The 22,680-nt window shown below is 35.5% G+C and overlaps 2 protein-coding genes across 10 annotated transcripts in view; one reads left to right on the forward strand and one right to left on the reverse strand.

Moving 5' to 3' along the window:
- Nucleotides 1-22,680, forward strand: part of CEP85L (centrosomal protein 85 like) — a 144,599-nt gene that overhangs the window by 56,645 nt on the left and 65,274 nt on the right. For all 3 annotated transcript variants that reach the window (XR_009601598.1, XM_015097328.3, XM_027972343.3), the window contains exon 3: nt 2,174-2,961. Coding sequence is in view for 2 of the 3 variants with exons in the window: in XM_015097328.3 (XP_014952814.2) it covers nt 2,174-2,961 (788 nt within the window). In the remaining variant the exon portion in view is untranslated. The remainder of the gene's footprint in view (nt 1-2,173; nt 2,962-22,680) is intronic.
- On the reverse strand, nt 393-21,473 carry PLN (phospholamban). Of its 7 annotated transcripts, XR_009601603.1 has the most exons (6): nt 17,693-17,790; nt 4,410-10,070; nt 3,185-3,427; nt 2,720-3,079; nt 2,201-2,441; nt 393-1,118 (listed from the first exon to the last, which is right to left on the reverse strand). XR_009601603.1 is itself a non-coding variant. In XM_042253278.1 (2 exons), exon 2 carries the CDS (start codon nt 9,980-9,982, stop codon nt 9,824-9,826), a length of 159 nt encoding a protein of 52 aa, XP_042109212.1. In that variant the 5' UTR covers nt 9,983-10,070; nt 21,239-21,473; the 3' UTR covers nt 7,552-9,823. The 7 variants fall into 7 exon arrangements, 2 of the variants coding, with proteins under 2 accessions (XP_042109212.1, XP_004011215.1); XR_009601602.1 differs by having other exon boundaries at nt 3,185-10,070; XR_009601601.1 differs by having other exon boundaries at nt 393-3,079.

The raw sequence follows: 22,680 nt of genomic DNA on the forward strand, positions 1-22,680 counted from the left end.
GATTTCTGGGTCATGAAGATCCCTTGGAGAAGAAAATGGTAACCCACTCCAGTATTCTTGCCTGGGAAATGCCATGGACGGAGGAGCCTGGTGGGCTACAGTCCATGGGGTTGCAAGAGTCGGACACAACTGAGCGACTAAACCACCACCGCATATTCCTCCAGATCATTTATCTGCCCGTGGATACGTGTGTATTTATATATTCACCTGTATGTTTGCAGATTTTAAATATTGATGTGTACATATTACCCCTCTTCTTCCAAAAGCTATAGCAGTTTTATGTTCTATCATCATAGGATATTAGCAGTCATGAATAGTTTTATGTGTATAATAGGGAATGCACTTTCACTGTTTAGTGAGTTTAGCATCTTTTTCAAAAAAAATAAGTATTCTTTTTAAAAACATTTATTTTATTGAAATATTTTCCTGGCTCCATACTTGGATCAGTTAGTGTTCTTAATCAGCAGAAGAAACTGACTGGATGATTGAGAACAGGAGGAATTTATTTAAGGATGTTTCGTTAACTCAACATTTCTGAGGAGTGTTGGAGAACCAGGCTTAGGGTCAAGCTTCCAGGTAGTACGCCTCAGGCGCCTCTGGGAACAGGCATTCTCCTGCCCCACTGGAGGAACCAACCGATGCCGCCCGGCTGCTGCCCCGTCTCTGCCGGCCCTTGGTTTGGCCGCCTCTCCTGTTGCCGCTGGGAGGCTGATGTGTCTGCTGTTGCCAGAAATGGCAGCTCCACAGAGAGCCCGTTTTCTCGCGTGACTCGCTTCCAAACCGAAATCTCTGCAGGTGCTTCTGCGTGTCTATCGTAGTTGCAGGGTATGTTGGGAATTTAAGGTCTAAAATTTATTTTGGAAGGTTGGCTTTATAATATGGGAATTTTCTTGAGTATGAAAGGGTATTGTAGAAGCTGGTGGGAACCTGTAATATGGTAAGTTACAGTGAAATTTTGTGATACTTTTTATTGTAGTCTTTCATCTGTAATATTTTCCTCCTTCCATCTCCAGGTGAATAAATTCTGTGCAGAAACTTCTTGGAATTATGTTTTTTAAATAGTTTGCTTGGCTCTTTCTCATCTGCATCTTCTTATGATTTCCTCAGCATTTCTTTTCCTGTTTATTTATTTAAAACAATATCAAAACTCGCAAGTTTTATTTAAATATATACTGAGTCAAACATAATGGAAAGACAGAGAACAAACTGTAAAAGTTACATTTCACCACCCACCCCCACACTTCAAATTGCTATCACCTTTCTGTATATCATGTGATAAAATGATAATCTTTGATTTTAGTTAGGCGTATTTGATGGTGGTTTGGCATTTGATAGTAAGTCCATTGAGTGTAGAGGCCCTTATTTATCCTTTGGGCTTCCATATTGCCTACTATAGCTGTTCCTATGTTTGGGATAGTATTATGTGAAGGTCTGATTTTCGGCAATAGCTATGCAGTCATTTTGGAAGTAAAAATGTACAACCTGGGAATTTAGTGAATGTTCAGAGAAAGATAGGAATCAAAGTAGACTTCAGGTGTTCTAGCTTGGGAAAATAGACCATTGAGGACGCCATTAAAGGAGACTGAGAATATAGAAACTACTCTCCATTTGCAAATATATTGCTAGACCCCTCCCTGATTATTGTCCATTACTGGAGGAGCGCCTTTACCCATATTTCTGATTTGATTTCGAGTGTGGAGAGGTACCACAGTGTTCAGGTTGGGCCTGGATTTCCACAGTTGAGGAAAGACACTAAGAGATACCATTTTTAAAGTAAAGTTAGAAGTTGTGTCTGAGGCTTCAGTGATTTATCATGAATAAAACCTTTCAATGGGGAGATGGATTTTTCTTTTAAGGCATAGTACTTGGGTTAAATAGCATGAATATATACCTGTTTTCTAGTCATTTTCATCTGTAAGTAGATTGCAAATGAACATATATTTTGTTATATATCCATTTTTAGAAAATGTATGAAAGGTGTGATTTGTTTCAGATGACTAATATTAATAGTAACGGTAATAAGTAGTAAGTCTCTCCTATTGATGAAGTGCTTTTGAAAAACTTGTGCTGGGAAACCATGTTCAGATTTTTGATTTTGGCATTTTACATTTTGCCTCTTTTTTGTTTTTTGTCTGTTAATCACAACTAATTTGGCATTCTTTTTTCTTTCCAGATCATTCAGCTTCAAGTGGCACGTTACCTTTTAAGCCTAGTCGGCCACTGGTCACTCTTCCTACTGCTCATGTCATGCCGTCTAACTCCAGTGCTTCAGCTTCCAAACATAGGGAGTCACTGACATCAGGTGGCTCAAAATGGAGTATGAGCCTCATGCAAGCATTGGGAAATCATAGTAGGGGGGAGCAGGACTCTTCACTGGACATGAAGGACTTCCGGCCCCTCCGGAAATGGTCATCTTTATCCAAACTCACCGTCCCAGAGAACTGTAGCCAGGGTGGCATGGTGCACACAGAAGAATCAAGGAGAGGTTTGGAAAAGACAGGGAGAGACAAGGCATTAACAGCACAATTAAGGACCATTGGACCTAGCTGTTTACATGACAGTATGGAGATGCTTAAGCTAGAGGATAAGGAAATAAATAAAAAACGACCATCAACTCTGGACAGCAGATACAAATATGAGAGCTGTAGCAAAGAGGACTTTAGAGCTTCTTCCTCCACTCTCAGGAGACAGGCCTTAGACATGACATACAGTGCCTTACCTGAAAGCAAGCCTATTATGACAAGCTCAGAGGCTTTTGAATCTCCGAAATATTTAATGCTTGGTCAGCAGGCAGTAGGTGGAGTTCCCATTCAGCCTTCTGTGAGGACGCAGATGTGGCTCACTGAGCAGTTGCGGACAAACCCCTTGGAAGGTAGAACTACAGAGGACTCTTACAGTTTAGCTCCTTGGCAGCAGCAGCAAATTGAAGAGTTTCAGCAAGAAAGGGAAACACCAATGCAGGTAAGGCTCAGAACCTAGTGTTTGCCTCCCTCCAGTGGATGCTCTGAGTACTAGCACGCTTGAAGTCAGCATTCGACAGTGTGTCCGTAAGCACAGAGTGCTTTACTTTCCCTTTCCCCTGCACAGTAATAAGCATAAATGTTACAAAACTCCAGAATATTGTGTTGATAAAACTTTAAAAATATTTGAGACTTATTAACATGGAAAACTTGAAACTTTGTACCTGACTTGTTCTTCTTCTTCTCATTTGTTTTGCTTTTGTTCAGTCGTGTCCGACTCTTTGCGACTACGGACTGTAGCATGCCAGGCTCCCTATTCTTCACTATCTCCCAGAGTTTGCTCAGATTCATGTCCATTGAGTCAGTGATGCTATCTAACCATCTCATTCTCTGCCACCCGCTGCTTCTTTTGCCTTCAGTCTTCCCCAGCATCAGGATATTTATAAACACAGCAAAAAATATTCAATCTAAAGAAAATTGAAACAGAAACAAAGGAGCTGGCATGATATAATAGAAAGAACAGTAACTTGAATGAAGACTTGGATTTTGTTTCTGTTTTTATCAGATTCAGAATCTGGATGATTCTCTGTCACTTAATACTTAATATCTCTGGGCCTGAGTTTTTCTTTCTTTCCTTTTTTTCCCCCCTAAATTGAGATATCGTTGACATATAACATATTAGTTTCAGCTATGTAACATAATGATTCGATATATGTGTATGTTATAAAACGATGACCACAATAAATCCAGTTAACATCCATCACCATACTTAGCTACAGAGTTTTTTCCCTTGTAATAAGATCTACTCTTAGTAACTTTCAAATATGCAATACAGTATTATTAGCTGTAGTCACTATGCCGTACGCTATATCCCTGTGATCTATTTATAACTGAGGGTTTGTACCTTTTGAGCGCCTTCATCCGTTTTACTCACCCTCCAGCCTGTGCACTGGCAACCATCAGTCTGCTCTCTTTATATGAGTGTAATTTTTTTGTTTGCTTTTTTAAAAAGCATAATTTGTCTTTCTCTGTGTGACTAGTTTCACTTGGCATAATGCTGTCAGGATCCATGCATGTTGCCGCAAATGGCAAGATTTCCTTCATTTTATGCGAATATTCGTGTGTGTGTGTGTGTGTGAACATAAGGTTGCATATACATCTTTTTAAGTTTGTATTTTCTTTTTCTTCAGATAAATACCCAGGAGTGGAGTTAGTAGATCATAGGGTAGCTCTCTTTCTAATTTTTTCGAGGAACCTCCGTACTCTTTTCCATAGTGGGTGTGCCAGTTTACTTCCCCACCAGCATGTATGAGGTTTCTTTTTTCTCCGCATTCTTACCAGCACTTGTCGTTTCCTGTCTTTCTGATAATAGCCATTCTAATAAGTATGAGGTGATAGCTCACTGTGATTTTGATTTGACTTTGCCTGATGATTAGTGGTGTTGAGTACCTTCTCAGTTGTTTGCCGTATATATGTTTCTTCACGGCTTCTGCCACCTGTAAAATGCGGAGGTGGAAATAAAGTCATTGATAAAGCTTTGGCAGTGGTTGGTATGTATTCAGGTTTATAAAACAGATGCACTTTAAAAAAAATAGGGTTTCAAGATTTATTAATCATTTTTGGAGAAGGAAATGGCAACCCACTCGAGAACTCTTGCCTGGAAAATTCCATGGACGGAGGAGCCTGGGAGGCTGCAGTCCATGGGGTCGCAAAGAGTCGGACATGACTGAGCAACTTCACTTCACTTCACTTAAGGAAACTACTGTATGATAATATTGCATAAAAAGAAAAGTGTGTACTTCCTAATGTCATGTGTAAATGTGTAAATTTCTTGATCTGAAAATGTCTTCTGTTCCAAGGTAATTGTCTGCAGCTCATTTTAACTGGGAAACCAATTGTCTATAGAATTTTTCATAAATTATGTCATCCATTTTTTTATTACCAGAGTTTTCTGAAACAAAGTGATTTCATCGAAAATTGCAAAATTTCCCTGGGGTAAAAACTTAAAATTACTAATAAAAAATAATGAAGATTAAAGGAATATATTCTATGAAAGAATAAGGAAATCACTTATCTAGTAATGTCACGAATCTGAGCGCAGCCCCAAAACATACACATAACCTAACGTGCTCCATTCACAGGAGAGCCCTTAACACCTCCTCTGTGCTTTCTTTACTCTTATTTTGAACATAGTTCTTATCATCTTGATTATATATATTTAGACTGCATAACCAAACAGATGTATCATGATGTGTGAATAACAAATCATAACAGAGCGGTTTAACCAGATTTATTGTGATTTATCTATTCAAGCAGTTGAAAGATAGGAAACCTAATTTATCAAATACTGTCATATTTTAGTTCTCAAGTGCTTGTGGTTACAGGGAAACAGGGACTGGGTAGTTGTTTCTCCAGCTGGTGTCTTTACACAGAACTGGAATAACCTAAGATGGTTGGGGGAAGGGACTGAATGTTTTGCGCCAACTTGAAGTAGGTGCCATAGAGAGAGAACTGAGAAGATTGAGTGAATTTCAGACAATAAGTACTGATTTCACTCCTTCCATTCTGTTGGGAGGATCCTCTTCGGTAATCAAAGTTTTCCTCAGCCTTGAAGCAGTGCAGAGAAAGGGTAGGGAGCTTGGAGGTGCTTTGTGGAGCAAACTTATTTTTAAATATTCTTGGCCCATGGTAGATGAAGAAAGTGAAAAGGCACAAAATTTGCATGTGCTTGGAGAGTCCTACTTTTTGATTAACCTTCTTTGGGATGGTCTGTTTATAGTGCTTTTAAATTTCATAGTAGAAAGGTGAAACCAGGTAAAGAAAACCTAGATACTTTAATTGAAATGTTTGACGATTTCTCTTCTAATTCTCCTGGTCTACTATAGAAAAAAATTCTTAAATACCTTCTCCTTGGAGCTTCCAAACATCTTTCTTTTAAAGTTCTCATCTTTCTTGTTTCTTAGGTCTCTTTAAAACATTGACTTCTTTTTAGTCTAATTTTTGTATAAAGGGAAGAGCCTTAATAATAATTATCCCATTGATAAATTGTGAGAATGTGATTTTCAATGACAACTGTTTGTCACTGTGAAGAAAAAACAAAATATTTTGCAGCTAAGAAAAAGAATTTGGCTGAGAGTCACAATCTAACATCACCATAAATTTATCTAGAACTTTTGTAGCTGTCAGAATGATTTATCTCATTTGATGCTCAGAGCCTCCTTCCTCCTTTTACTCCCTCAAAAGATCAGTATTTCAGCATGGAAGTGTTTCTCTCCTTAGATTAGAACTCAGTCCTGAACATTTACTGAGCCAGCCTCACAGTGTTATTTGCGTGGTGGTCCTTGTTTCTCATAGTTCCTTACTAAATTAGCTAGAATACAGGTGGTGTAGAACTCTGAAGCATTTCCCCTTGTGAATGAAGAGAAGCATCGGTGTCCGTAGTTTATAGGTCTCCATGTACAGTGTCCACCGCAGTCTTCGGTTCTTTCCTCTGCTCTACATTAGCGGCTCTCTTCCCGCCTTTGCCTAAAGCTGTTTAACCCCACAAAAACTGTGACATAAGAGGAAAACAAACAGCTGACTCTTGTCTTCTCTGGAAAGACTGTCCCTTTCTAAGCCCCTTTTGCATTTCTTTTTGGGGGATGGGGGGGGGGAAGGAAATGGAGGATGCATATTTCTACACAAAACACGATCCATTGACTCATAAGCTCATAGTGGATCTTCCAGACAGAAGTGAAGGAGTGGTCTCTTTACTGGCAAAGTAGCTCTTCTCTTTTCTTATATTCTATAGGATGTTTCTGAGTTCTGGGTTGTAGTCATTAAAAAGAAGATAAAATTTTGTGCTTATTTTAAACAAGGAGGGGCTTAATCATCCAGGATATTGACACCTAATGATTTCAACGTATTTACTGGAAGATTTCTCCTGTGTAAATGAAAAAATATAAATATTTAGTAGAATGACTTAAATGACTTGGTTTTTGTCTTAACATGACATAAGAATGGTTTATTTTTAATCTGAGAGCATTTTGTGTATTCTGTTACATTCTCGGAAAAGAAAGTTTTCTTGTTTTTATTTTTTTTTTTGCACCGTTTTTTCTTTCTTTTTTTTTTTTTTTTTTACTGTTTAAGATAATTTTACATAGCTGTATTGAAAGATGTGAAAACTGCGACACTCTGAACAAATAGGCTATGAGATTATGACATTCACTAGGTAACTAAAATGCATAATTGATTTTTGTTATACATGTTTTAATGAATAAAATTATTAATGTGTTTGACTTTTTCCAAGCCGTCATCTTTTCTATATAGTATTGGCATATGATCTTTAGACATTTTAAAGTGTGCTATTACTTAGAGCAAATTGTTTCGAAATTTTACTGTTTTCTCAATATCCCAGAGGACTCAAAAATAATCAAAGGATAAATAATTTCTAGCTAGTAGGAAATTCATAGTTTTATGTATGTCTGCCCTCTTGTGTCACTACTAGGAAATCTTGATCTTATTTGGGGAAAGTTACTGACAACAGCTTACAAAATCAAAACTCCTTATAGATAGATTGTTTTATGGTTATATCAATCATGAGCAATTTCACTGAGTTCAAGAAGGTTCATTTTAATGTAGGTGATTTGAATTAAATAAACATTTTGAACCAAATAATATAAAAGGCAACATTAAACATTTAAAAAATAGTTCCATTTTGGTTCCCTGTAAAGTAAGGTTAGAATTTGAGCATTTGGTATATACATTTTTAAAATACATAATTCATTGTATCTTACTCTTTACAGATTATGATAAACAGAATAAATAAGTTCCATTTTAAGAATGAGTATTTATTTTACAATATAATTTGAGTTACAGTATTCTGTAATCCTTAAGTATAAGATTTTAATTTCTATTAAAGACAGAATGAACAACAAAACAATTCTTATTTCTGTTTGACTTTGGAAAAGCTCCATAACCTCTCAGTTTATGATTTAAAGTTGATGTTTGTAATGAACAACATAATGAAAAGGCTAGAACCTATTATTTCAAAATTTCCACTTGTTTTTAGGATCATTGCAGCTAATTACTTATAGAACTTGGTAACTTTTTGCTTGGGTAATTATTGACACCAGTGAAGTGAATGCATTAATTACTTCTTGTTTATAAGCTCTTCTGGTTGATATTAGGGATATCCAATCCATAGATGAGACTTCGCTTAAGCAATCCCTCTCAGTATGAAACCTCTGTTCTCAGGTATCAGTGAAGCAACATTATCCCCCTTTCTATCTCCAGTACCTCTCAGGGATTTTAAAAAAGCAGTAATATTTCTTTCACTATTTTGTTAGTAGCATTTGTGTTACGAGCCATAGTCAAGATTGACTTTTCCAATTTTTTTTTTAACCATATTTTGGCAAATTTTATAGTAAATTACATATTCCTTATCTACTCCTTTAATAATTACTATGTTGGTAGTATGTCTTTAACTGTAGTAAAAACTGTTGAATTATGTAATATAGGTGTAAACTGTTTTAGACTTAATTTTAAACTAAGTCAATGTACCACATTTTGGTGAATATATTTTCCAAACCAGTTTTTGCTTCTGTTTTATGAGTTGTTTGAAGATATTTTTAAATGACCAATTTTTACTTCTATTGTTCTATCAGTAGTTGGAAGATATTTTTAAATGAAGAGAAACTTGAAATGTATTCAGCAAGAAAATCATTGTAGATTAGTATTGCTGGTTAGTGTAGTAGAGTGGCCTACCACTTAGGTGTTTACCACCTGGTTGATAGATTAAGGAAAATAGCTATACCCTATCATGAACAGTAGTGGGATAAAAATTTTACTGTAAAATTTAAGAATTTGTTGATTTTGGAGAAAGAGTTAAATTTTTTTTTTCTAATGCTTGAAGTAATATTTTTTTCTTATTTTGCTTGCCTACAATGAGTGTGAGATTAAAATAGAAGACAACCTGTAAAATCATTCTAATCTTAAAATTTTATGATTCCAGTGGCAAGTTATGTGCTCTGACTCAGGTAATTAGCTATAGTGCTTTAAATGAAGATTAGGTTCTATTCTGTTAGTGTGTTAGTAATTATGGCTAATCATACTGTCAGATGTTAAATTAACCAACAGTTCTTGTCTATTGATCATAAAGTCCTGGTGAGAACAGATTTATGGTTTACCTGCACATATTAAAATTCTGTAATTCTTTGAGAAAATTAGTTGTTTTATCTGTCTAAGGGTATGGTCTTGCTTGATTTTACTCAATTCTTATAAACTTAAAATGTTAGGGTATTATAGAAAAAGTATAATTTCTGTTTTAGAGTGTAGGGTCTGATAGAGTTACTATGGAGACTTCTGTATGATGATAAACAAGGGCTATTTCAAATGATATTTCATTTGAATGATTATTTTGGTATACTTGGTGAGGACCTGAAAAATACTCAATAAATCATCCAAGAGGCTTTTACAGTACAATATAAATTATATTTATCCCAAAGAGTGAAGCTGATGCTTTATATATGAAGTGAGCTTATTAGCAGTGCAGTTTCAAAACTAAACTCCTAGTTCATCCTTAGGAAAGATTTGGGATAGAAGCTTAAGGTCTGTTTAGAAAATTAACAGTTACATTATGCACACTTACATTATAGTCACTTTAAAGTTAATTTTTGAAAATAAAGCCCTTCTTATGTTTACAACATCCAGCAGATGAATACGTTTGCTAACAATTTGCTCTGTTCCAAATCTCGACCTTTTCACAAAGAAATTCTTCTATTTAGGAAGTGGTCTCTTATATAGTATTGTTTCCCCTTCTTCATGGGATGACAGATTTTAAGCTGATGGCGGTAAGTGGCAGCGCTGGAGGTTGCAGCAGAACTTCAGAGAAGCATCACTATGATGCAGATCAGCAGGAGACATATTAAGATGAGACAGAAATTGATAAATAGGTTCTGGAGGTTTTGACGTGCTTGTTGAGGCATTTCAATGGTGGAAGCTCTTCTTATAGCAGAGCGAGTGAGGTACTGGACTTTATCCATGGTACCAGGAAGGCAGGGAGCCTGGAGTTTCAAACGCTCAAGAGAAAGGTAAAAAGCTGCCAGCCAAGTGCGTCTTCTTTTAGGTAGCCTGGAATGTAAAAGTAGTAAATGGTTTAGGATCGTAGGTGTAACCTATCCCCTGAACAGGTAAAACACTGTTTTGTGTTCATCCCTCTTCCTCAACCTAATTTGTATTTACGACATCAAATACCTCTAGTCTGTATTGCTCAGGCTCTGTCTTTTTTGGTGATGGTACCATGATATCTTATATTTGGGGTATAGTAACTTCAGTCTTGTCCTCTTTCTCTCAAAATGACTGGAAGTATAATTTGGTTAGGATGCAGCTTGTCTTGGGCTATTCCCTTGGGCCAAAGTTCTTACGTGTTATTTCATTAAGACTGTTTTCTCTGTGAGCACAGTTGTTCTGAGCATCAGTGTATAAATAGCTCCAGAGCAAACTTTATAAAAAGAAGATGCATCAATAAGTTATTCTACAGATGTTGACTTCACTCCAAAATAAAATAGTTCAATGAGAAGTGTTTTACCAGAACTGTAGATTGAAATGTTTCTCATTTGTTTTGATGATTTTATAGCTTTGTAAAATATACTACTTCAAGTAGCATTTTAACAGGATGATATTAAGTACTAAAGATTGCCAGACTCAAATGGCATAGTAATAAAATCATCATTGTCTCACTGTCTACCACACATAGTTGCCATTTGCAAAGGGCCTATACTTAAGAACAGTGTTTGCATTTGCTTTCTTTCAGAGCTCCCACAGGCTGTTCTGCCTAATTAATTAATTATTTGCTGCCTGATCAATTACCTGTGCTGATTAATAAAACAAAACTTAAAACAGTACATCATTGTAGAAAATTAGGTATATTCAGTAGATTAAAAATTAGTTGTAAGTTAAGTGCCCAGAGGTAATAGTTTGGCAATATTTGTTGTCAATCAGGATACTTCTATGTAAATTTTGAAATAAGAAAAATTAGAAATGAAAATTTAAAAATAGTCATAATTAACTGCCAGAGATAATAACTGTTAACATATCTTGACATCTCTGCCGATCAAGATATTACTGCCTTAGCCCAGCTGCCTGGTTTCATTTTCTCCCTAGTGGCTGTACATCTCATGAAGACCCATCTCAGTCTTTAGCTGTATTTTGCAAGAGAGACTGGTAAAGACAGCAGATCTTTAGGCCTGATCTTGAGATTAGGTTAGAACTCATTTACTATTGCAAAGACACCACATGATATACAGTGTTTGGTTGGATTCTGTATAGTTTCAGCACTTCAGCTTGGCTCTATTGGCTGAAGACCCTGCGGTTTTCATAGTACTAGCCTGTAGTGAGGAGATCCAAATAAAGAAATAAAGGCTTTTTCTTTTTTCTTTAAGAAAAAAGTTCTTTAAATTGTTTCAGCTTATATTTGCTTATTATAGATGTAGTGGGTTTCTACTGGTGGGTAATTGTGGAGAAGATTATTACTTTTTTATGTAAACTTGACTAGTCTCTTTACATAACAGAGTATAACCTAGAAGACTGTAAAGAATCAGCATTGGTAGTTCCTGTCTGAACTTAATTTTTATGAAGTTTTAGGACTTAAATGGCGCACAAGCCCTGAATTTTAAAGTTATTGTGAGATATAACATGGAAAAGGAAGAGCAAGCCAGTTCATCATGAAGTCACTCCCCTCCCCCAACACTGGGGAGCGGTACTTTAGTCACATGAAACGTGTCACCTTTCCATAAATACTTCATTCCCTTTTATGATTGTCTTTTGCACATGTTTTTCTGGCCCTGCCTGGAATGTCTCCCCTCCCCCTGCCTCTACCTTTGATTCTTTGCCAGGCAAACTTCAGTTAATCCTTAAGGTCCAGTTTAAATATCACTTCCTAATGAAACCTTCCATTACTCATTAAGGCAGAATTGGTTATCACCTCCGTTGGGTTTTAGTAGGGCTCTAGTGCTGCCTGTATCAAGATGTGGCTAGCAGGCTGTGCTATAATGTTGATTTGCGTGCCTGTTCCCCCTGCTAGACTTCCTGTTCACGAGTATAAAAATTCCCGGGCTTACTTTGTATTCTAGTGCTTAAGTGCAAAATGAGTACCATTTGAATAAATCAGTGAAGCTAAACAGTGAATTATTTATTATGATTTACTTTAATGTTTTTAGAAAATTATTAATGATCAAAGATAGTGCTTTGATTAGCAGGTGAACCATTTAGGTCATAGAATTTGATAAACCTAATCTCCAGTATTCTTCTCAAGTCTCTTTACAGATGAGGAAAGTGAGGCTTAGAATATTTACTTTAGAAATTAAAACTTAAACTATTGTTAGTGACTAACAGAATTAACCTGAACTGAGCTTTGTACAAGTGGGTATTTGGTGTTTGTGAAATACAAAGAGGTTTCTCCTAAAGAGATGAGCTATCCAATGATGATGAATAATGGATAGACTTAAAAGATGATCTCATAATACTTCAGCCAACTATTGTCAGAAAAGTTCCTGGAGACAAATTGAGTATAAAGGAGACAACCAAAAATATTGTCTTGTTTCTTGTCAAACTCAGAAATATGTTATAATTCTAAATAGTCACTTTACCTTGTGCTAAAACCAAAACAAATCCTGTTTACGTGCTGAAATGTTAAGCTTTGTGCGTGCAGTATTTTGGGCCCAGTCTATTTGACAGTGGTACGGTCTGAAATGTGTTGAGTCCTAATTCTGCTGAACTTCCAAAATCTATATGATAGTAATTAAGCCAGAGTTTGTCCCTACCAGATGGGGCTTCCGGTTGTAAGTTGAGAATTGAAAAGCTGTGTGTGGGAACAGCACAGTCCTATTTTTAAAGTTGTCTGTGACCTTCTCTCCATCATAATTTATGGCGTGGTTGTCAGGTGTGTTATTCTCTTTCCTCCTCTGTGCACACAGTCATCCTGAGAGTTTAGAACTCCTGCAGTCTTTTTTTTTTCCTTCCTTTTCTTAGAGCCAAGCTGTGAATGCAGCAGTATTTGGTGGAGGAAAGAGAGAACAAACTACAACTCTCATCCTTCAGCAGATACCATGTGTCATGTTAGGCAACATTTTGGGTGAAAGATACTTGGTCAGCTTCTGCAGCAGTTCCCGCTTTGTAGTGAGTTCTATTTCTTAAGGTAACATCAGATGCATTCTTGTGCAAAAGGAGCCTTAATAGACCTTTGAAAACTTTTTGGTGTCTGCATTAGGTTTTGCTTATAATTGATACTTTGATGTTGTAAATGCTGAACAGTAATTCCTGTAATTTAAGCACTTCAGTGCTTTGCAGAATTTACTGAACTTCAGTTTTTTTCAGTATTCCCTCTGATGAAACCATGAATTCTTTATAGATTCTTTGTGGTATTCAGAATTTTGCTTCCCTTTAATTTTTGTCTGCTTGTTTATGCGTTTAGTGAAATAAACATGGGGATATTTTGTGAGTAACTTCAAGTAATACACATCTAAGACTATAGTCTGATAGATAATTTTTTGAAAAAATTTTCCCATTAAATTGATTCAGAAGATTAGAATTCTCTATAGGTTTGAGTTACAGGATTTGTCTGTATTAGGATTATTGGAGGGTTTTATTTTTCCCCTACTCTGCAGTCATTTTTGCACATAATCCAGAAGCAATTGTGTATGTATCTTTGTTGTTTAGAATTAAATCAGACCAGGTCATCTTTAGATTTGTCATCAATCTGTTGGCATCCACAAGTTCACTTTGGTTGGATCTCTTTTCTTTTGAGATTGCCTAGTGCTAAAATAGCAGCCCGCTCCAGTGCTCTTGCCTGGCGAGTCCCAGGGATGGGGGAGCCTGGTGGGCCACAGTCCATGAGGTCGCTAAGAGTCGGACACGACTGAGCAACTTCCCTTTCACTTTTCACTTTCATGCATTGGAGAAGGAAATGGCACCCCACTCTAGTGCTCTTGCCTGGAGAATCCCGGGGATGGGGGAGCCTGGTGGGCTGCCGTCTCTGGGGTCGCACAGAGTCGGACACAACTGAAGCGACTTAGCAGCAGCAGCAGCAGCAGCAGTGCTAATAAACTTGGAAGTTGTATTAGAAATTATTTTGTAACAGCAACTTTCCAGAGCGTTTTGTTGGTCCACACTGGCTATTTGAAAGAAGCTTCAAACTGCTTCTGCATGGTTTTGAAAAGAATTGTGTAAACATAAAAATCAACATATCCTCAACCCCTTAATTGATCTCATAATGAAATGTTTCCCTTGTTCAAAGCCCTGCCTTTAGGGAACTTCATAAAACAGCAGCGTAGAGATTTTTCTCTTTGAAATTAGCAGATTGCTGTTGCCAATCTGTAGGCTTGTCTTTAGTATCTGTTTGTTATATTAAAATTAATTTATTTGCAATTAAAATACTCTTTAACCTTCAGATTCTTCTTTGGGGGGAAAAGCATGTGGGGAAGAAGTTTTAAGGAAAATGAATGCCAGTTAAATGTACCCCTCTCTCCACCCTTTTTTGGAAAAACCTGTAGGTGAAATGCATTATACAAAGCACTAGAGGTCCTCAGTTGACCACAGGTATACTGGGATGGAGCTGTACACCCAGGCCTCATTTTGTTGTGTTTATTTGGTGCTGCATGCTTCAGAATTATGTAGGGTAAGAACACTGATGGACTATTTCTGAAAATGTTCAAAAAGATACATACTATCTCATTTAGGTCACTGTAATTTAGAAGCATCGCTTGCTTGATTTCTAACCTTTAGATTTTCTTCTTTGCTGGTATGATCAGTACTATGTTAATTCACACTTTTAGATGAAAGTGATTTTTCATGGCATAAATAAAGCAAGATTCCTCTGTTCAAGCACTGCAGAACAAATAGGCTTGAATATTTTAAATGGTATGACGTGAGGAGGTCAGAAATGAAACTGAGGAAAGCTAAGAATTTAGTCTGGAACTGGGATAAAATATGCAAGTGTGGTTTCTGTTTATGCAAATATTCTCCTATCTCTAATTAATTATTGAGATTAAGAAACAATATCAATATGTAACCAAACACAATTTGGGGGAAAGTTTTGAGGAGAAATTAACCTGCATTTTCGATGTCAAAGCTAAATAGATTAAAGACATGAGTATTTTAGCAATGAAACAAAAAGAAACTTTGATTGATTATGCATGTTGCTGTTCTTTAAGGTTTGTGCAGTTATTTTGAATTTTGTCTTCCAAGATGTTTCGCTTAATAATTGAGGACATCTATAAGTATTATATCCCTGGCTTTTAAAAAGATCAGGAGAGTATTGTAAAGGTGATAAAGGACATCATGCCTCGGGCATAAATTTAACTTTGAATGAAATGGAGTGGTTCTAAATTAAAATAGAAGTTGTACCCCCTAACTTTGCCATTTGGAGTGCCATATAGTATTTGAGGACTTTCAGTTCATTTTGTTTTGCCAATGTCGTGATTTATTTTTAAGCCGTTGATCAGTGGATGAGATGTGTGCGTGGTGTAGAGTCTTAAAATCTTGGCTCTTGCCAAGGTGCCACCATTTCCTAGCTCTCTGACCTTGGGCAATTCACCTTTTTGCATCTGTTTCCTAAACTGTAAAATAGAGATGGAGTGTCAAACATTTGGGAATTAAGAGGATCAAATGAAATATTTGTGGATGGTACATTTATAAAATTGTTAAAGAAGAAGGAAGTTTTAATTAACTGTTTCTAGGATTGTTAAGAAATATACAGTCTAACTTAGATACTCTAATTTTTACTTAAAACTTTAATACATTACATAATATTTTACCTAGTATATTAAAATTCTTTGGGGGAACTATTTTGTTCATTCAAATATTCTTCTATCTGCAATTAATTAGTGAGATTAAGAAATAATATGTAACCAAATGCAATTTTTCTGGAACATTATTTTCCTTTATGTCCACTGGAATACTGTGAAAATAATTTTGATGTTTGAAGGTGACACGACTGCTTAGTTAAGCAAAGCACTCTAGCTCTTACATGTGTTTTTAAAACTCACTCAGTTTTTCACAATTTAAACGTATCTCACATTTCTTCTACTTTATTTCATCAGACTCTTTTTTTAGCACTTAGTTTTAAACTGCATGAAACAAAGACAGTATTTAAATTTCACCGTATGAAAGAGATGAACTAGTTAGGACATAATGTTTGACACCATGTTTGCAATTTGCGTAACAGTCACTATGTAATTTCTGTTAATCTGGACACATGAAGGATAACTTTAATAGAATTTCTGCTCTTTCTAGACATTATCAACTTTGTGGAGCAATTATGTAATGTGAAATTTTGGTACTATAAAAGAACTCATGAACTTCTCATTTGAAGTGTGAGAATGTAATTTGATGGATATTTGAGTAAAAATGTACAAATCTGCTCAAGTAAAACACCTGCACTGAGTGGCTCTTGTGTAATATCAAAGGAAAAATGTTTTATGAATACAAGGATACTTAGAGGCACTTGACAGAAATGAGAAAGGCATGCTTTTAGATGCCTTAAGGAAAGCTGCTTATGGAATTATACCGAGTTCTTATCTCTTGAAAGCAGTAGAGTTAACATTTGTCTTAAGAACTTAGAATTCTAGAATTAAATTTTATTTTGACATATATAAAAATAAAACTAATGAAATAAAATCAATGTAGTACCCTTTATGCCCTGACTAGAAGTTAAGAATGAAAACACATTTTGTATATTAAATTAGGGATCTAGAGTGGAAAAGAATATAAGCAGAAGTTATAAAATTTATGATGGCATCTGCACTCCTGTGCATTTTTTTCATACTCCTCCCCACCTTCTAAATGCCAGATAGGAAACACTGGAGGACAGTAACTTAATAAAAATATAGTCATTAATAGGCAGAATAAACATTCATTTCAAATTCACTCAAATGAGATTCTTAGGAATATTGGTACTATCAAAATAACAAGCATATGGCAATTATTTTTAAAATAAATTAACGTTCTTTAACTTTAGAATTTTACATATTTTTGACGAGTGTTTTGAAATGTCCAAAGTCTTAGTTTATGATTTAATATTAAGTGTAATATAAATAAATCTATTTATTGAAAGCTTTTTTTAAAAATAAAAGTAGACGACTTTGTAAATGTAGTTTGTGGTATATTTCTTAAACTGTACTTTGTTAATATTTACTATAAAGAATCAGAATAATATTGGAGTAGTCATGCCAGTAATGTGCCTCTTGTACAGTCACACGACTGTTCATAGTATTCTGGATGTAAGTAGACAGTCCAGGCCCACCCTGCTTCTCAGCAGAGTAACACATAGCAAAATGAAACCATTATTTTTGCATAGAGAAATCAAATGACCATTAGCACCAAACATGGTAACATAATTGAAAGATTTTAATTGGCAGAAATTTAACAGCAAAGCTTCATACTGAAGCTTCATAATGTTAGCTTGTAACAAGATAATAATTAATTTTTGAACAGCAAAATAAAAGTGAAAGTTAAATCAAAATGACAAACCAATAAGCAAGATCAAAGATGAATGCTACCTTTATGATTTCTAAGTTGTCTTATTCTTACTATCACTGATTAGATAAACATTTATTTAGAAATTAAGCTTTATGTCAGTCAGACATTTTATTATTTAAATTTGAACTGAAATTTATAAAATATGATTAACTCTTTTTTAAAAGTTCAGTAAGTTTGAGTTATAGAAAGTGCCATAATTGGTTTAATCTGTTTCTTACCTTGGCTGTTGTGAAGATCACAATATAGAATGCTGTGAGTTACATGAAGTGTTATCCGACGTTTAGCTGGAAAGTTTTCTGACTGTTACCAGAGTTATGGGAACAATTGAAGTAGGTGGAGGAGAAAAAGTGTTCTAGGGAGGTCTTATGATGTCATACAGGCATTCTGAAGTTATGATTGGTTAACCATAGTCTTATCACAGCCAAACATTTTAGAATGTCATTTATTTTAACCTTAGGTATGGAAAGGTCATTAACACTTTGTGCCTCATTTTTTGTTTTTAACTTTAAAAAGCATGTGGGAGATAAGTGAAAAAGTTTGGAGTGGTAGAAAGCTCTTTTCATGCATCTTCAGGCTCAGAAGTAATTGTAATCTGAGGGTGATAATGTTAAAGAACTAAAATTGTTAAAGTAATAGGAATTTTAATAGAGTGAGAATAATAATACTGATTTAAGCCAAACAGCTTTCACTGAGTTGTTGTTGCTATACTGAAGCTTCATAATGTTAGCTTGTAACAAGATAATAATTAAATTGCCACAGAATCAAATTTCATATTTTTTCCCGACTTATTCTTTTCTCATACCTATTTGTATATGGGGGAGAGAGTACGTGTAAGAAAGCCAGAATGAGAAATCTGATTTTGGTTTTAAAAAATTAGCTTTATCTTATAGTTAAAGTAATAGCTAAGAAATGTTTTTAGTTCACTTTTGTTTTCTCAATTAGTGCTCTAAAAATAGCAGTGTATTTACGAACATTAATTCTCATTATTTAAACTGATAGATATCACCCCAAGGAAAGTTGTTGTTTTCAAATTTAAGTATTTAGGTTTTTTAACCAGCTGCAGTAAACTGCCATAAAATCTTACTAAAATTCCAGTAAGCTGACAGTATCAGGAGTAACTTTCTAGCCAAAAAGATGTAATCCCACATAACTGATCAGTGGCGTACTAGTTAATGCTACTTTATTGACGGTAGATGGGCATGTGTCTGGAAATTTAAGTAGTATTTCTAAAATGGTGTGCCTCAGTTAATGCAGTAGTTGTTTTCCTGAAATTTACTATGTAAATGAAATTTTAGTAAATGATCTTTCGAACTTCTGAGAACTGAAAAGAATTCCTTTGACAAACCAGGCTCGTTTTCCTATTTGTTTGGTTTTTTTTCCCCCCCAATATTTTTTGTTTATATATTAGATTAACTTAAAATCACCACTCCTCCAAGTTCTGATTCTTAAATCTCGACTGTAATTCTGGAGAAGCTACTTGTTATTTTTAATTTCTAAAATGCTTACAGCAAAGTGAACTCAGCCTGCTTCACTTTCTTATGGGTAACTAAAATCTTTTGCAGCAGCTGCTTATGTGTCCTTAAATGGAGATGATTTTGGCTTCTTCCAAAGAAAGATAAATCCTTTGCTAAAACAAATCTCTTGTTATTTAAAGAATCAGCTAAAACTATCAGAGAAATAATGTTCAGCAAAGGCCCTCTGTGAACATTGCTAAGGGAAAATTTTACAGCTTAAAAGGAAAAGCCAAAATTAAGTAAATTGCATGGACGTTTGACATTTTGCTCAGTATACTATTCAAGCATTTTTTCTTTCAATCTTTACATAATAAGGATGTCTGATTATTATCAATTGCTAGTGATTACCAACATTCAAAACCTAGGGACTTGAAATACAACCCTGATGTGATTTATAGTAATTTGTCAAATATGACATAGCTGCTAAGTGACAGACTGACGGTTCAGATTTGGACCTCTTAGTTGTAATTCTCTGGCAGGTTGGCATGTTAGAGGGGGAAGCTATAGTGTAACATGGATATGCATTTCAGAGAGTAGGGTTCATCAACTAAGAAATTATAAGATGGAAACAGATGAATTATTAAAAACAAACTATTTTTAGCAAGTCTGCTTTAAGTTTGCCTACACATTCATTTGAAAATGAACCTTAGAGGATGGATCATTGCAGTATGAGCACCTCTAGTTCTAAGAAAATAGTATTAGTAATACTTGTATAAAGTAAGAAGCTAGCACAGACTGAATAAAATATGGCCTAGATATTTCACATGTTGGCAGATTTGCTCAAAAAGCCTATGTAGGTTGAAACACGTGCGCGCGCACACACACACACACACACACACACACAAAACACATATGTATACCCAGAAGGATATTAACAAAGTGTATGTGTTTAGAGTTGGAAAGAGGAGATAAAAGTCTACTTTTTAGATTTGTGCAAGAGTGGGGAGCTTTTGTGTCTGCCGTTTTCCTTTGGTTTAGCTGCTGTTGCTGATCATCATTGTTAGTCTAAACGGAGCTCTAGGAAGTGTTACATCTTCCTTTTAGGCTAATTGCCTAAACAGAAAGTTGTATACTAGGAGCTTTGGTGAACTACAGAATAATCAGTAGCTATTTCCTCAGAAATTCCACCATGAAGGTCTAGAAAGTGTTTTTAGAGGTGCTTTGTCAGAATCTTCATTTGGAGTCAGACTATAGTCTGAATCCATTTTTGGTATATATGACCTTATTCAGGCTTCTTTAAGCTGCCTTATCTGTGGGATGGGTTTGTTGCGAGGATTTTCCTAAGATGAAATATGTATATAATGACTTAGAGATCTTGCAGCACAGTGTCCATTTAGTGTTAGTACTTATTTTCCTTTTGAAGATGATTCTTACAGCCCAGGGGTAGAGTCCAGTGCCCTTTGAACTTGGATAGGAAAAATGTTAAAGATCTTTATTTTTACTGAACTCTAAATGAGAGTCAGCCTTTCCTCAGTTGTATGTTTACTGTCACTATAGCCGTCTTAGATAATTTCATATAGAACAGTTGCAGCATATAGCTTGAAATACTGTTCATATTCATATCACTTGAAATTATGCAGTTAAGCTGCCTGTAAATATTATTATTTAATGCATTAATAAAGAAGGACAGAAAAGAAAAAAGGAAATAAAGCAGAAATATTACAACATAAATTTGTTTTTTTTTAAATATGTATTTTGGTGTAATTTCTTTTCTAATGTATGTTTCTCATTTTTTCAACTTTTATTTTAAAACAGTTCTAAATTTACAGAATTAGTACAAATAAACGGACAGAGGAGCCTGGTGGGCTTGCAGTCCATGGGGTTGCAAAGAGTCGGGCACGACTGAGCAACTAACACTTACTTACTTACTTACTATAGTATAGAGGGCTCTTGTATGCCCAACACTTGGTTTCCTCTGTTGTTGACATATCCTACACAAGTATGGTACATTTATCACAACAGTTGTACCAATGATGATACTTTATTTTAAGCAAAACCCGTTTTTTCAGTTTTCCCTGGTGTTCCTTTCCTTTTCTAGGATTTTGTCCAGGACACCAGATTACGTTTAGTAGTCTCGTGTCCTTTGGTCCCCTTGGCTGTGAGAGTTTCTTACAGGACGTCCACAGTTGGGACTTGTCTGCTGTCTTTCTCATGGTGAGGCCGGTTGATGTGTTTTTGAGAGGAAGATCAGAGAGGTAGAGTACCGTTTTCACCACATACCAAGTGTACATACCTATCAGCATGACTTACCAGTGTTGTTAACCTGGACCACCTGGCTGGAGTGAAGCATTCGTCAAGTTTCTCCATGGTAAAGTTACTCTTTTCCCTCTCCTTCCTTCTTTTACTTTCCAGAAGAAAGTTACTGTACACAGCCCACAGTTATGCTTCCCTACCTTAGGAGTGGAGTGTCTATAAAAATTACTTGATATCCTGTGTATTTTAAGATATAAAAACATAAAAACAGATCAGCCAGCTTCAGCCATCTGCCAGAAAAAGTCCATGGCACAGAAAATTAAGAAGTCCTGTGTTGGAGGCGGTTTCTGTCTTTGTATGGGGCAGCCCTTTTTGGAAAGAACACTGACAGGCTAAAACCCAGATCTCCTAGTTTGCTTTTTTAGGTCCTGCTTTTCCAGCTCGTCTCTTATCACATTCCTTTGTATCCTGTGCCCTGGCCCTGTACAGCTGCCTGCAGCTATTTGAACAAGCTATTGTTCTATTTTAAGCCTCCTCACTTCTTGTAGGAATGCCCTCCTTACTAACCTGTGTCCCCGTTAAAGTGCTGTTTCAATTTACATTTTCTGTGCAGCCCTCTCTTTCTTATGAAACACTTCTGCATGTACCCCTATTATTACCTATCTCATTTTATTGTGTTTAGAAATGTATCTGCCCAAGTAAATTGCAAGCTCCGCTGATCCAATAACTCATGTTTATATCCTCTTTATTCCTTATAGTATTATTACCTAGTATAGCACCTTGCTCATAGCAGTTCTTAGATACTGATTGAATGGATGATTGGATGAGTGAATTAATAACGGAGGAACCAGGAAAGATTGCTTGGTGGTACTGAATGATTCTGCAGAAATCTTATAGGCAGTTTAAAAAAAAAGCAACATAACTTTTAAAGCTCATTGTGGGGGAAGAAAATAATTGGGAGAGATGGGGGATAAGAGTACAGCATTGAGAAAATAACTTTCGTGTCATTTAAAAATGGTGTAAATATATTTGTAGAGTAAGAGTGAGGGAATGTTGAAGTATAAGCCTATCCTTCCTAAATTGAATGTCTGTATAAATTTTTTTTAAATTTTATTTACAGTGCTCATTTGATTCATAATAATTCATGGTGTTTTATATACTCTTAACATTGCAAAGCCTGCTTGTATTTATGTAATTACTAGTTTCATTAGTTTTAATTATATTTTAATAGTTAAAAAAATAAGTACCTCTAAATTTATGACCTAAAGAAAAGCCACATCTTTAAAAACATGATTTTAATGTGGACCATTTAGAAAATCTTTATTGACTTTGTTACAGTATTGCTTCTGTTTTATGTTTTGGTGTTTTGGCCACAAGGCATGTGGGATCTTAGTTTCCCCAACCAGGGATCAAACCCACACCCCTTGATTTGAAAGGCGAAGTCTTAACCACTGTACCACCAAGAGAGTCCCCTCAAATTGGGCTACTAACGTATACCT

This window comes from Ovis aries, chromosome 8, assembly GCF_016772045.2.
Source record: "Ovis aries strain OAR_USU_Benz2616 breed Rambouillet chromosome 8, ARS-UI_Ramb_v3.0, whole genome shotgun sequence".
Taxonomy (NCBI): domain Eukaryota; kingdom Metazoa; phylum Chordata; class Mammalia; order Artiodactyla; family Bovidae; genus Ovis; species Ovis aries.